The sequence below is a fragment of the Poeciliopsis prolifica genome, unplaced genomic scaffold (assembly GCF_027474105.1).
Source record: "Poeciliopsis prolifica strain line A6 unplaced genomic scaffold, Auburn_PproV2 SCAFFOLD041, whole genome shotgun sequence".
Taxonomy (NCBI): Eukaryota; Metazoa; Chordata; class Actinopteri; order Cyprinodontiformes; family Poeciliidae; genus Poeciliopsis; species Poeciliopsis prolifica.
The window spans coordinates 2,452,807-2,469,273 of NW_026562416.1; the positions used below are offsets into that span (position 1 = coordinate 2,452,807).

General features: G+C 39.3%; 1 protein-coding gene across 2 annotated transcripts in view; it reads right to left on the reverse strand.

The window, feature by feature from the left end:
- pvrl2l (PVR cell adhesion molecule related 2 like) overlaps positions 1-16,467 on the reverse strand; it is a 310,183-nt gene that overhangs the window by 12,594 nt on the left and 281,122 nt on the right. For both annotated transcript variants that reach the window (XM_055055336.1, XM_055055335.1), the window contains exon 7: positions 167-296. In XM_055055336.1, coding sequence (XP_054911311.1) covers positions 167-296 — 130 coding nt within the window. The remainder of the gene's footprint in view (positions 1-166; positions 297-16,467) is intronic.

A 16,467-nucleotide genomic window follows, 5' to 3' on the forward strand; every position in this document is an offset into this window, starting at 1 on the left:
GGTGCCGTAAACTTCAGGTCCGGATTTGAAACCGAGCCTCTGCTGCTGGATCCTTTAATGACGTGTGATAAGTTTTAATGAGCTGCTGCCCCAGAAGGAGGGATTAGTTTGCTCAGGAGGTTAAACAAACATTTAAGTTAATGCAGAATTAGTGACGAAGACTCACTCCGTGTCTTGCTGGTACTTCCTTATGAGGAAGACGATGCCGATGATGACCCCGATGAAGATGAGGGTCCCCAGGACGCCTCCGACCAGAGCGCCTGTCTGCCGCTCCTGGACAGGCTCCCGTTTCTCTTCTTGTACCGGTGAAAAGAAGGCAGAGGGGGAGAGAAAGAGGAAACAAAGTGTTATTACAGGTTCATTTAAATTTCATGAGGCCGATCTCTGCATTTTAATGTTGCTCACTGGCGGTATTTGTGTTTTATGCGTTCTCCTGCTGAGAAGAAGGAATAATCTGCAGCCGTGTGATTCAGGAGTGCTTCATAAAACCGAAGCAGCGCAAAACATGTAAAACAAACAAACAAACAAACAGGGTGACAACACAGCACAGCCATAAAACAAAAAACACAGGCAGCTCTGAACTTCCTGCCGTAAAAATGCCATAAAGCTCTGACTCCATCCAGTACAACAAGTCATTTCTCTTTAATTAAGAATTTGTTTATGGTTTCCAGAGGGATGTGAGGAAACTGAACTGACCATAAAAGCCACTTCGATTGAGCTCTTATTTGAAAAGGCAGAAAAAAAGGCTGCTGCAGCAGCATCCGCAGCAGCAGCCGCAGCAGCATCAGCAGCAGCCGCAGCAGCAGCAGCATCTGCAGCAGCAGCGTTCCCTCGGCACAATCACAGACTATCCCTGGGAATTTGGCAGGAACAACAAAGAGGGAGGCTGAAAGGTTTTCACAGGTTATTTAGTCCTTTGTTTTGATTGTTTCCCATTTCCTCAGTAACTGAAGCGTGCCCACATCACTGTCTCTGGTACAGAGATGATAAAAGGACAACCTGCGATGTTTGTACCTGACTTTACTCATGTTCAAGTATTTACAGCAGCTTGCAGAAGTATTTACACCCCTTCAGCTATTCACCATTCCACCACATCACAATTCCAGAACATTATTAGGATTTTATGTGAAATATAAAACTAACTTCTAACCCTCCTTTTTGCTGCAGGTGCAGCTCAAAGTCTCAACATCTACAGAGTGAAACCTTTGACTAGTCCTCTTTGAAAACAGTTCAAAGTCAACCAGCCTGGACAGAAAGTGACTGAAGAACAACTCTTGAGTCTCTCAACTGGATTTAGGGCTGAACTTTGACTGGGCCATTTAAACACATTAATCTCTGCAGCCTCTGACTGGTTTCCTTCCAGGATCATCTCAAGTTTAGCTTCATTCATCTTCTGACCAGATTCCGTGAAGAAAAGCATCCCCACAGCATGATGCTGCCACTATCACTCTGCAGAAGCGTGGCTCAGGGTAAGAGTTTGTTGTGTATTCTCAGTCATCCAACATATAATCATCATAAACGCTTAAAAGATAGATAAACAGACTTCTTTGTATGTTTCCTGGAAATGTTTCTGGATATTCAGAACTGAAGATTTGCACTGATGAATTCATGCTCCCATATTTGTGGGAACATGAACATGGCAGATTATAATCAGTGAGAGAGGATCTACATTTACATTTTGTAAAAATACTCTCTACCTCCAACTGACACGCCTGACTTTAGCTAGCAAGGCTTCCAATGTCTGCACCAGTCAACCTTTTCTATTTATCTGCGTTTCATCTCGTCGTCCCGACTCAAACAAACAGCTTTACCACCGAATTCTGCAAATAAATACTTATAAATCCACGTTTTGACAAAACCTTTGCATTTTCCTTCGTCATTTTGACGGCTAAGGTCGTGACCTCCTAGTGAACACATTTGGCTCTTGTGTCATCATGTTAAAGAAGCAACTTCATAATCAAACCAATGCAGCTTTTGTCGAGACATGAGGTTAAATTGTTAAATATGTTTTCGTGGGATAGACAGACTCAAACAAGTATTTATTATTGACTGACTTTGTTTTCTTCCTGAACAGCAGGGGGCAGCCTGTTCATATGCAGGTACATTAGATGGACAGGCAGATGCAGCAGCTTTTCTTTCACAGCTGGACACAGAAACAGTCAGAAAACATCCAGACAGCTTCAATCCGTTTCTCCCTACATAAGAGTTTCTTCAAAGCTCAATTGATGTGTAAAAGATCACAATTTAGATCTTTCTTTTGTGCACCGTTAACAGCAAACCTGCTTTTCAACAAAGACTGGGTTACCCTGCTGCTAGGGAAATTCCCAACAGGTGACACAGGAGTCAGGATTTAAAACAGGAACAGAGATCTTATTGAATTCAGAATTGAGGTGAGAGGAGGCTGCCTCCCACGAGGAGAGGACTGCTGCAGAGAAGATTGATGGAGGAAGCAGGGAGTTTGTTGGAGGGCAAATGCAAAATGTGTTAATAATCTATCAGAGAAGCCCATCGCATCTCTCTGAACAGAAAAAGCGCTTCAGGAATCCTCATCAAATACGACCGACGCTCTCTCTGCAGGGAAACCAGAGGTGCACCAAGCAGTAATAACTTTGTTCTCGTGCACCTGCTCAGACGAACAGCTTGAATCCAGAAAAAAACATGTTTCACTGTCGAAATGTCATTTTAAAAAGTTTTTGCATCTAACTGGTAGAAAAGTTTGTTGATATGGAAAATATGCAGGTTGTTTTCTGACCAATATTCTAATTACAGGGCCGATATTTAGCCATGTCCTTTACAGCAGCGCTGCTCCACCACGCAGCGCAGAAATGAAAGAATGAAAAGGGCAGGAAATGCCAGGTGGTGTTTGTGGACACAGAGAGAATTTGATTTCCATGACTATGGAAATGTGTGAAATATATTATCAAACTCGGGGTGTTATCAGACTCCATGCAAAGATTATAGGAGCACAGGGTCAGAGTCTGAAGAGCAGAGAAAACCAGGAGGGATTTTTTTTTTTTTTTTTACCGTTTATCTGCTTTTGGTTGAATTTAAAGCAACTAAAAAGGTCAGAAGAATCACAGAAAATTGCAACATTTGTTACATTTTCATCTACTGTGGTTCTCTGTCACAATGTTAAGTGTCAAAGAAACCAAATGAAATGAAATAGCAGTTTCCCTCCTCACCTGTGGGGGCGCTGCACCAAGAACCACTGAAGGAAACAACATGAAAATCTTTAAAGAAACTAAAACGAAGCGGCATCAGATTTCAGCAGCTGTAGGATTTCTCTTTTGTCTTTGGTAAAAAACCAAAATTGAACCATTTCTCGAGCTAGCACTACTGTAGAATGTTTGTTTTGGCTCCATTTACCCAGAATGCACTGCACCATAGTCCGGTTCCTGCTTTTTGAGAGGTCTCTGGTCCACTTGGAGTTTACATATGCAGAGTTCACTTCAACAAAAGAACATGTAATTTTCATTGTAGAAATGTCCAGATTCAGAGAAACAAATTGGAACCTTAGAAAAATGAAAATGAAATCTGACATTGTTGATTTATCGAAAAAGGATTTTACATAGAGCCAGGTTGACTTGTGTAACTTTAGTTACCTTATTGAAATAAGTAACGTGAGAACTGCAAATTGTTTCAATCGGATTTCAATATTATCATCTTAAATTTCTTGTCAATAAACAAACAAACGAAGAACTGATGCCTGGCATGCTAACCTGTTTCCAGTTTGAGGAAAGCACAAGAGTGAAAACTTAGTGTGGGCCGAGGCTCAAACTGGGTTTTCTGGCATGATGATCAGCAGAGTAATGCCACTATACCAACCTCAGGAACATTCATATCCGAAGCAACAATGCATGCAACAGCATGTTGTTCAGCTTGGACACCATATTGCAGTGAAAATTAACTTTCAGGACCAAAATTAGGGAGAAAAGAGACAAGAATTACATTTTAAACCACAATAGAGCATCATATATCGAAGAACTGCATTAACATTTGACAGAAACATCTCCATCCTTACAGGGCAGCAGCTGAGACTAAGGATGGAAATTATTGATTAATGAGTTAATCTAAAATTATGTCATCATATCAATCGATTGTGGATTAATTGATATTTTCTTAAAAAATTTTTGTTTGTATCAGTTTTTCATATGCTGTCTGAAAAAAATATGACATTTTACTTATTTTGTGTCTGGTGTATACTGATAATTTCTCACATTAAGAAACGTTTATTTATAAAATATAACAGCATTCATAAGTTTCTGAATAGAAAGGTAAAACTAATTTTAATCTATAACCTATTAATTGATGGTTATAAATTGATTAACTGTTCTAGCTCAGACTTTAACGAGCGACACAAAAGAAGCAGAAATGTGATTTTTTTATGACATCCATGTGGAGCCAATGAATCTGCTGTTAGTTGGATTAGATCCCAGTGTTTTTTCAGCATATTAAGCTCTGGTGTCCTTTTGTTTTCCTTTTTGGAAAAGTGAAGAAACGGGGACGTATTGCTGTGTAGAAGGAAGCTACAGAGGCTTTTCCCTCCAGATAACATCCTGTTTGTTTCTCGCTCCACCGCCTGGGTCAGCCTGAATCTGCACACATTACGCTACTATCAAAGTGACACTCAAATGATCTGAATTTCTGACCGCATCACATGCAATTTAAATGGATCTGAAATAACAGCTCCCTGTGTTAAGTGCTCCATCGCTCTCACATACAGTGAGGGGGCTATATTAGCAATCAGAGGAGCACACTGAGCCCAAGGCCTGCACTTAAACTGCTTCTTTCTGCTTTCTGCCGAATTATAAAAACACAGAAAAACAAGTACACTCTACAAAACAGGCTGAAAATGATGTTGAGGAGTTTGTTTTCACTGATCCCACACAGCAGCTATTACTGTTAAATAAAGATGTATCACAGAATGAAAGAGTTGATATGTCAGTTTTATCGACAACTATGTTATAAAAGTCAATTAGCAAATAGTTGAACTGGTTCATGTGTTGCTCTGGACACTTCAAAATATAATTTGATTATAGAAAAGGTTTAAAATCAGATTGAAGGGAAACAACTTGGTTGGGTAGAAAGTCAGGAGGAGTCCCTCCTCCTGATGTTCAGGAGGAGGGACTGGTGCAAAGTCAGCTGAGCTGAATATTTTGATAACTTTTCACTAACATGCATTATAACCCCTTTTCTTCAAAATGGCCTTAATATGACATTCATTGTTCATTATTCATCAAGTATAAATAAAGTCAACTTTAATGATTTGAACAGATTTAGCATGCTAAATAGATTTCGCTTTTCAATCCAAAATTCTGTCTTTTAAAACAACACAAGTGTGGAGTTTGTACTGGTCTCTTTAAATATAGCCCTGCATTTCACCACACTGCAATATGCTACAAGAATTACAAGAAAAGCATTTTTTTCTGTACATTCATGGTTATTATGCTTAAAAATACAATAAAATAGTGTGAAAAACCTGATGAGATGGGATATTACAATATAATTCTGCAAAAAAGATATTTATTTCAGGTTTCCAACTTGAGAGGAAATTAAAATAGAGGGGAAAAAAAATATGTTCACTTCTTTTCAATCCGCCTGCTGCTTCCCCTGAATGTGGTTTACAGTAAAACTATTTATAAATCGGAGCTTCAGTGTTGGAGGGAAGGTGGGAAAGAGGAGGGGAGAGCGAGAGGATTTGAGTCGGTGGGACCAGAAATAAAAGAAGGAGGGGAGGAAGGAAGAACGTTTCAAATGAACTGAGAAATGAAGGAAAACAAGAGAATGAGGATGATGCAAGGAGAGATGGAGAGAGAGAGAGAGAGAGAGGGATGAGGCGGAGGGGTGTTTACTGCCTGTGGAAAAGAGGAGATTTTAAAGGTCTAAACAGACCTGAGGGAGGCCATGACTGACACTGCAACAGCAACTGCTTCTGTCTTCCCTCCATCATCTGCTCTCTCTCATTTCTCTATTCCAATAAAACATTTCCCCTTTTTTATTTTTAAATTTAGTCCCTCATCAAACTCTGTGTACAACTCCAATTACTGCGTGCAGCAGCATGAAAGCCGCCACCACGGGAACTTTGTTCTTCTCAAAACTGCCTCCCCCACATCACAACCCAGCAGCGGCTCTGGCAGCAACATTAGCTCCCAGCATCAGCATGCGCTCACACACACACACACACACACACACACGCACGCACACACGCACGCACGCACGCACACACATAAATATAGCCAATGGAGTTAGGAGTGTGTAGAAATGACTGCAATCAGCGAGCGATAATGATGAATCAAAGGGCACCTTTATTCCTTTCAGCAAGGCACTTTAGAAAAGAGGCATGAGAGCTGGTGTGTGGGAGAGGAAAAGGTGAGAGGAGAAAAAAACTCAAAGACCAGCAGCTTTGGAGGGACAGCAAGTTATTTTTTTTATAAACCTGGCAACTCTATGAACATCTTTCTTGTTTTTGCTCAATTTTGCATAATAATTGCTTCAGCTTTACACCAATTTATCATGTGAGATGAGTGGAAATTAGACAAATTAAGAAGCAAAATGGAGATGAATAAAATGCGTATTTTATAAATAAAAAGCTGACTGAATTCTTCTGGTTTATGATATAGGTTTACTTTGTGTCTGAATCCTGTATGTGCTAATCAAGCATTAAAAGTAGTCGTGGTTTTGCATATTTCTAGCAAATACTTTAGTTTTTAATGGTTTATTAATGTTATATTGAGTAATTTCAAACTTCGATCAATGGTGGACCTCTTTATCTAGAGTACGGAGACACATCTAAAGCCAACTCAGGCTCTCTTTCAGGACTGGGTTAAAAAGCTACATCAATGTCCAATTGTGGGTAAATGAAACACTGACCCCCATAATTCATACACTTGAAACAAGACAAAGAATAAAAAAATTTGACTAAGATGTAGGAGCTTGTTTTAAGTTAATTTCTTAAAATTGATGAGAAGTGCTTCTCCACTGGCAGATTATTTCACTCATAACAATTTTTACTGCAGCGTCAGTGAAACAAAATCTGCCAATTGGACTTTTTTTAAATCAACAGTAAGGAAAATTGACTTAAAACAAGTTGATAATGAATTTTATTTCAAAGGGACAATGTCAACTCAAACACAAATGTCAGCATTTGATGTGCTGCACCAGATTATGACAAGTTACACAAATTATATACAATGCAAGAACAAGACAGAAATACTCTATAAAAATCCCATATCAATCAATCAATCCAACCACTTTGTAACACCTTGTGTTTTATTCTGCTGGTCTCTTCAAAACAGCCTTAAATACTTGGAGTGATTTAAAGTGCAAATCGTCTTGTTCAAATAAATAAATTATCATTCACCTTGTTATAATCCATTAAACATGGGGTTAAAATGATCTAATTATGTTTAGCACTTAATTCTTGCGTCTTTTTTTAAATCATACACCTCTCCGTTAAAAAGATTTGTCTTTCTTCCGTCTGTGTTATTATATTCCAAGCACTTTGCTGTGATGACACCTTGACAATAAACTACCAGCAGCTCTGACTCAAGCAGCCCTCCCGTTTCATATTCACTGAGTCTTAAGAGATAAACACCGGCGGTCATAATCACACGCACACAAACCCACACAGCAGCAGCCAGTGTGCAGCCTGCAGCCACCATCACTACAAACGCCACTGAAGTCATAAGTGCATCCAAATGACTGCAATCAGCAAACAATTACGATGAATAAAAAAGGGAATGATTATAATGTTGGAGGAGAAAATGCACCTTTATTCCTCTCGGCGTGGCACTTCAGGCAAGAAGCATGAGAGGTTGGTGGGTGAGAAAAGGGAAAGGTGAGTGGAATAAAGACAAAAAACAGCATGCGGAGATCAGCATAATTTAATAGTGTGTTGCTGATTGTTGTGGGCTGAGTGCTGCTGCTTTACATTGCAAAAACCCGTCCACTCCACCGCGCAGGTCCCCTGCAGTAAAAATCTTAATTAGAAACAGCAAACATGCAATTTTTGCTCCAGCTTAAGTCGATGAAAAGGCTAAAAACATTAAGAGTGCTTAAACATTTTGCCGGTGGTGTTTGAAGACTTGATGAACCGTAGGAGGATGTTTGCACATATTATATATTTCCTTCCATGTGACTGTTTTTAAAAACGTCTCAACGTCAGAAGTAAAGCTGTGAAAATGGAAAGAAATCAAATATTGATGGGGTTTCTGAAGTTTGGAGATAAGTTTGGATTAGATGTAAGCTGTGAATCTGCACCATTTCTTGTTCATGGACTACAGAAATTGGCTTAATCCCACTCTTCCCTCCTTTGGATATATTTCTTATGCTTCAGGTAGGCTGAGTTGTTGGCAAGGAAATTAAAATCACATTGGTGTTAAACTCAAAGGCAGAAATGGCTGAGAATTGATTAGTTCTTCTGCTTTTACAGGAGAATAATACATTAGACTTTTTGTGCAGAGTTTCCCTTCAAGCTTCTTTTTACCACTGAAAGTAAATATTGAAGTTTTTTTGAGTTTCAGCTCTTGTTATTCTCATCATTGTTTAGCATCAGCCCTTCATGCTTTAAATGTTCCTTAATGCCTTCCATCAATCAATAGATCCCAAGGATTCAAATTCATGATTTATCAGAATAATCCATATTTATTTGTTTTGGAAGCCGTAAAGCTTTTATTTTGAAGGTGACTGCTGGGAGTTTCCATCTTTGGTATTTTTGTTCATCATATAAGTATCTCTACACTGCAAAAACACAAAATCTTGCTGAGTATTTTCAGTCTAGTTTATTGATCAGATATCTTAGCACAAGAATTTAGACTTGAACTAAGTCTAGTTTCTTTTCTCCACTTAAAAAAAAACAAAACAAAACTAACTTTAAGTAAGTTGCTAGGAAGACATTGGAGCTTGTTTTAAGTGAAATAGCATGGAAGTGGAACCAACACTTCCCCTCCCAATATCAAGGAATTACTAAAATCTTTTCTTGCTTTAATGTATTTAGTTTGATCTTACTTTAAGTGTGCAAAGATAGTTAGACTAGAAACTAAACAAGATTCTGTGTAAAAGCAAAAAGTTGAGAACAGATTGATGGTCTCAATCTGCATCACAAGCACAATGACACAGAAAAGTAACTCTGTCAGTAAGTAAAGCGCCACAAGCAGCAGGAGGATTTTTTTTTTCTTTTCCATTTTTTGGGATCATCTTGTTTACCTCAAATAAATGTAAAACTTCAGGGAGCAAAATAAAAGATGATAAAGATTCTTTGCCTGGTTGGAGAGAAGTGTTTAACTTTTTAAGATCGAGCGAAAGGAATTTTTATTACTTTGGAGCAGATTTATTTCAGATTTTTTCTCTACACACACCATGGAGTTTCCTTCAGTTAGAGGCTTCTTGTTACTTTAACAAATGAGCCTCAAAAAGATCCAGGATTATAACAGCCACTGTTTTAGAACCGTGATCCGTTTCCTGAAACCTGGTGGATCAAAACCGTTTTTCTCCTCTCAAGTTGAAGAGCAGCATCTGATAAATGCTTGATTTTTAATCAGTTTAGATGAGAATATTTTAAAAACCAATTCCCTTCTCCTAAAACATCTAATGTGCTGTAGCACAGCAGAATTAGCAGAATTCCTCTTTGCTTGTAAAAATTACATTTTTGAGTTTTTCTGTGATTAAATATTCAACAGACAGCAGATGTGTAATAGATCTGGTTCTGATCAAATTAGTGATTTTTCTCATACTTAGTCATTTTTGAGTTGATAAACTAATTAAACTTTAAATCTTGATAAATAAATAGAACATTTGTGGCAGAGATCGTTCCTGTTGAGGAGAAGAAGCCATTCTTTAGACTCATATAGAAAATGATTCCCACACTGTTGTTCTTATTACTATTTATGTTGACAGGTCTGTAATTTATTTCTTCAGCACTCTTATAGCCAATAGAGAACAAATATTGGGATCAATGGTGTGAAGAACTCAGGAAGAGGTTTGTTACTTTTGCTGTGGATTTCTGTTTCTCCTTACACTGAATCCACTGGGTCAGAAAGTAGGAAGCTCTGTCAGCTGCAATTTCAGAATCTAGACAGAATGTTTGCATGGTGTTGCATGCAGACATTCTGTCATTAATAACTTATTTATCATTATGTCATTAATAAAGAAGTTATTATTGGCTAAGAGCTTCAATATTTGAGGGGCAGATGCTGTAAATGCAGAAGCAGAATTGCACATGTGAGTTAAGGCACAAATGTGAAAAACTTTCCAAGCTTAAATGAATGAACACAAAGCAAAATATGCGATAAAATAATACAGTTTAGCAGCTTAGTTTCACTCCATAATATTCGCTTTGGTTGATTTAAAAATGTTACTGGAGAGTTTGCACAAAAAAGAAAATTGTAATGAAAGAGACAATTGCTGATTCTGAAAACACAACTTTGATGAACCGCAGCGCTGCAGCAGCGACCAGCTGTTCTGTGAAAAGCTCTAAATGTCCCTTTTTGCTCCTTTCATACTGAATTTGTTGTATTTTCCAACCAGATCCAAACACATGGAGAATCAATGCTCACATTGTATCAGGTTTTACAGTCTGAGCGAAGAAGCTGCAGAACAAAAAGGCTTTCGGGATGAAAATGGTTTTAATAACCTCAACGGTAAATATCAGGACTTTTGTCCTCTAAAAGCAAATATCGACTGGCTGAGAGAGAAACTTTGGTCCTGATTGAAGATATTCTTTATTTTCCTTTAAAGTGCAATTCTGAGAAAAATGGGAAAAGAAGCAAAGGGAGGCTGAGGATCAGCAGTGATCTGCAAATTGAGGACCCCTTGTATGACGAGAAGAAGCGGGCCAGTCGAAGGATCATAAATAATTCTTGGGCAGCTCCGTCCCTGTGCACTCACTATAATTAGCCTTGTGAGAGGCGGCGAGAGTCGTCCAGCAGCGTTTCTGTTACAGTACGTGACAACTCCTGCAGCCCGCAGAGGACCAAAATACACAGCCGCACCTGCATGTTGCACAGAAAGACAAGCCGCTCTGATGGCATCTTTAAAATCCCATTTCTCACAAACACTCGCAGAGACACGCTGAAACGCAGCGTGACCTTTTTGAAAATTAATCTGTCTATCAGTGCTCTGTGTTTCTGTGACAGATATTTCAGATGTGCAACACTTCTGAGCCTTATCAGTAGCCAGAGATCCCCTTTTATTTTCTGACAGCGGGAGCTTTTTCTGTCCTTTTCTACCTCATGAGGGTCTGCACCGACTTAACAGGGTAAAGCACATAAATATGCACAAATTCTGCTGCTTTGCTCCCGAAATAACGTCGCAGCTGGAGAGGAGGCCCAGGAAACACAGCGGCGTTGCTCTTTAGAAGGATCCAGAGGAAGTGAGAGTATCTGGGAGACCTGAACCCCATCCAGATCAAACTGGGTCATGTTAGCAGAAAGAAGGAAGCAGGAAGTGAAGCAGCCAGATAACGAGGGAGCGACAACCGGCTGAATTTATCTTCTCAGCTCAGTCTCCTTGGTCTCGCTGCTCCCGTTTTTTTTCTGTAAACACACTGACGCTGACATTTCCAGTGGTCGTCTCTGTAAAGAGAGCTGTCATCTACCTAGTCATGTAGCATCAAATCACTTAAAGGCTGAGGAGCCAAGGGACAACAGTGAGATACATGCAGAGAGATTTTTGCAGCCAAATCCCAGAAATGTGCTCCGTCTGAGGTGTGATGGTGGAAAGCAGCAACAGAAACCTCTTCAGAGGTGTGATGTTACAGAAACAGTTAGAAACTGTGTACAACTGGAAAAACTGATTAAAGACACAAATATTTCAGAAATTAAGGTTGGAGATATTCCAGAAGAACAATATTTGATCTGCTGTCATTATCGCACTGCAAAAAGAGAAAATGAAGTTTGTCAAACTTACTTTAATTAAGTTGGTTTAACATGACAATTTAATGTGTATTTATTTGGATAAATTTAATTACTTATTACAATTTAACTCAATCTTTTAAAAGTTGGGTCACATGGTTTATAATGTAAATATAAAATAAACCAACATCTAAAGCAATAAATGATGCAAACACTTAAGATGTGCAACAAAATCCCTTTGTTTTTATTACAGCTGCATAATTTCACATTTATCTCCAACTTGAAAAGAAACCCAACCTTTAATTTGAGTAAATTTACCAAAAAATGAACTGTCACAATTATTTTCTCGCTTTACAACTTCCAACCAAATGTAACTATTTTTTTTTAATGCATACGTGACTACTTCTAATGTTTTTAGAGTTTCTCACTGCAAAAAGCTAAATGTTATGAGGTATGTTTTATCTAGTTTTGAGTACAAATATCTTAATATGTTTGACAAAACTAAGAAGTAACTTTTCAGGAAGATCTTGGAACTTGTTTTAAGTAAATTAACATTGATAAAAGAAATACTAGCTCCACTGGGAGATTATTTTACTTGTCTTGCTATGTAATATAATTGTGAAATTGTGTTTTTTTCCCAACTTTAGCAGATTTTCGAAAAAGCTGTAAAGGAAACACAGTTAATTTAGATTAAATCTGGTGTTTCCTCTGCGGAAAATGACAACATGTTGTCATTGGGTCCAAAATATGAGATTAAATCAAATTAGAAAAAGTTCACCTGATACAAAATACAAAAAAACCTTTGTGTCTTTAGTCAGAAGCTTCTTCAAATTTGTTATAATACAGAACGCTACACGGCATCATCTTATACAATAACTCTTTGCAGAATTTTTCATTCACAGGATCAATAATTGATCAATATTGAATTAAAAATCAGCCTTCCTCTGTGACCGTTTCACCACCCAGACCAGAAAACGGGACGAGAAGAAAACACCACACAGGAATCAGGAATCCAGTGGTTGTGCAAACACAGCTCTCCTTTAATGCTCCGGAGTTGTGAAATGTTCGAGGAGTCGTGATATTTCACCCTTTTGGCAAAAGAGGGTTTTACAACATGTTACCAGCGGGGGTGCCAAGAGGTTCGGTACAAGAAATTTTATTAAAAACAAACATTTCCTCTCCTGGCAGTAACAAATTGCATTAAATTGAAATATTTTGACAAGATGAATTCATTCCCAGGCTTTTCACACATTTTCACCAAGAGGCCAATAACTGTTGAGATGCTGGATGTGGTTTATATGAGTTCCTCTGCTGTTAAAAATGATAAAATCTTCTCTCATTTTGGTCTGGGCCACATAAACTGAACTGCAAGTGTGGAGCCATTAGGGAGTTTTGCAGTCTGCAAGAGCCAAAACTGACATTTGCTGATAACAAAATATTCCGGTTTATCTGAGTTTAAGTTGCCGTATTGTAAGTGGCTCAGACTAAATAAGTCCTCTTTTATGTTTAGGGCCTCGGTAAAGAGATCAGACCTGCATTGCTGCATCTGCCAGCTGCACATTCATCCTCTGCTCTTTAGCAGGAGTGTGAAAGAACTCCAGAGTCAATTTGGCACTCAATAGCAGTCGGCTGAGCATTGCGGTTAAAAGGTTAAGCGACTGGGGTAATACCTGCACAAAGAGATGGGAGAATGCAAAAGTGGGCTGTTAGGTGTTAAAGGAGTCGGGGCGTGCTCAATTTTAGCCTCGTCAGAAACTCGGAATGACCCGGAGAGTGGAGGAGAGATCAGTTCCATCAGGCGCTCCCTGGGTTATTTCAAACATTTGGAATATATTCAAGTGCTGTTTTGCCCAGGTCTGGAGCCGAGGGAACGCTATAAATATTCATCCTACTTTACTGTTAAGTTCACTCGCTCCAGCACATGTCACTTCGAGCCACTTCAAACACACTTCACGCCGCGGCTCCGGGTCCTGCGGGCCCAAATCGGGGTCGCCTTCTCCTGACGGCCAATCAAGGCGACCCTCAGAGATGGGGATGCGACTGTGTGTGTGTGTTCCCCCATCGCAGGGATTCAGATCATGTTCATTTTCATATATGGGTGTGTTGAGAGGCCAGGAGACAGCCAATCATGGAGGGCCAATCATCCATCACTCAGACAGCAATTGTGCCACCTGGGTGCCCGAGCGGCTGTCTGTTACCGGGTAACCCTGCATACGCAATGAGCTCCAGGTGGAAGCTTTGAGGGACAGAAGGAGAAGCAGAGGTCAAAAACTCCCTCTCACACACTGAGAAGAAAGGGTCAGAGGTCAAATATGAAGGCAGGTGGCATGTGAAGGACTGGAAATTCAAATGTATCTGTCAAAACATGTCATGAACTTAAAGGTGAACAACTACAATTCCTTGAATGGGTTGGGATAGATGTACAGGCGATTCAAAATCATGTTCATTACATTTTTTGTGCACAAAATAACAGATATTGAAATTTGTGAGCTCATTTCAGGGCGTCTGTCACTTTAAATCCTAATAAACTTTGTCTGGCCACACTTCCAACTCAACATTCACACACAAACTTTAAAATGGCTGCACATAGATGCATCTTTGAAAAGCAGAAGTGGAGCCTCCTGCACAGCCAACGAGAACGCACCCGGTGGTTTCTGGATTGTAAGTCAACAACAAAACATTTGTCTTTTCCAGCTGCCATTGCACAGCAGTAAACCAGCTGACCAAACCTGCTGGAACTCCACTAATTGCCAAAACCCCTCCAGCAGATTTTTCACTTTTAACATAGAAAAAATATCTTAGTAGTAAAAATAAAATCTTCCAGTGCAATCAGACCTTTTTCATTAATATTATTGACTTAAAGCTTCAATATCTTGCTGAAACGTTAAATGCAAGTTAGTTTGACTTATTTCAAGTTTACGAAGCTGTTTGCACTACAAACTAAACCAAAATTTTTTGTAAAGATTTTTTGTTTTTGCAGTGTAACTCTTGAAATGTTTACAAAAAGAAAGCTATTGGTCAAAAAATTCTACACATTTAGAGTCAGAGCAATAATTCAAAGGCTTAAAGCAATTTGAACAAGAGAAACAGAAAGTTTCTCTCAACACTTTGCACAGTGAGGGGGGAGAAAACATCTCCAAACTTCCTGCTGGAGAAAAGCAGCCAGGATTCGGAGTGCCATCCTGAGGTCTCCATAACAACAATTAGGTGGTAGCGACATGGCAACTGCTTGTTTGAGAGGCATGAAAAAGAAAAAGTCTTTTTCTGTCCTTCCCCCACAAACCAAGCGTGGAGACTGCTAAACCATACTGCAACACAGAAACAGAAGAAATCTGTCAGGGCAGAAACACTGGCTCAGACTTTCAGCTTGGGACAGATTCTTTTACACCTGAATGTCAGAAGCAGGGGTCAGAAATTAGAAAATGATTAAAAAAATAAATAAAAAACTTCCTACGCCGCCCTGGGTAAAATAATAATCTAAACAAAAGCTTAGAAAGACCTTTAGAAATCTAGAATAATCAAAACATTTAAGAGAAAAGATGTTTTTCAGGGAGTTACATTCATTCTTGATACAAACATAATGGAGAATCACCTTAAAATAAACACAAAAACATCTATAATTAAGTAGATTCCATAATTATAATCTTTAATTATCCTTTGCTCCTCTGAAATGACTGACCTGCAGCTGGAATCTGCTGCTGTGTGAAGTGAACAGTTTAAATGAAGCTGAATAAACGAAGCAGTTCTTAAACAGTGCACCTCCTGGAGGTCGCGCTCCCCTCTGCCACACATCTAAACGAGCTTTAGACATAAAAAAGATGTTTGTTTGTGTTCCTGCTTGCCTTGTTGCAGTGTTTGTCATCTGTCTTTGCTTGTAAATGTTTGACTGATGGTTCACACCTCGGCCTCTCCATACGTGTGTGTTTTCACCTGTTTGTGTGGCATCTTTGACTGAAATTTGAGTCTCTTGCTGTGCATCACAGTTTGGATACGCGTGTGTGTGCTCGGTCCACATGCTGCGACGCTGTTCTGTGCTGGCGGGGAACCGTATGCTTCCTGCCATCCGCTGCCACACCGAATCATTCACACAGACCCACACAAAGCCCACGGCTCCGGTGGCCTCCTGTCCTTGCAGCCCTATCGGTCATCTGTCCCCTTGCTGCTGACCTTCACACACAATAAGTCCATGCATGCATAAAACAACAAGGTGAACACACTCACAGCTGCGCTACAGAAGCAGCAGACAGTGCAGTGAGATGCACATGCACACAAAGGGCAGCGGTAATGAGAGAAATGACAAAAGATGAGGGGCAAAACGAACATCTGCACACACGGTTTATCTACAGATAAACTTTATTCAGGAAGGAAGTCAGTGAAACACCAAAAGGCCTTTTTGCACCAATTCTGTTTTTCCTCCGGACAAACATGATGTCAGATTGGATCAATCAGTTTTTACACACTAACTAAAAAGGATTTAGTAAAAGTGTGAAGAAGAGGTTTCCAAGTCTCCTTCCTCCCAGCAGTGCAGAAATCAGATTTTTGATCATCAACAAGAATGAATTCTCAACTACTGCTCATTCAATAAAGAATAGAAAAGTACAAAAAACTTGTTAAATGC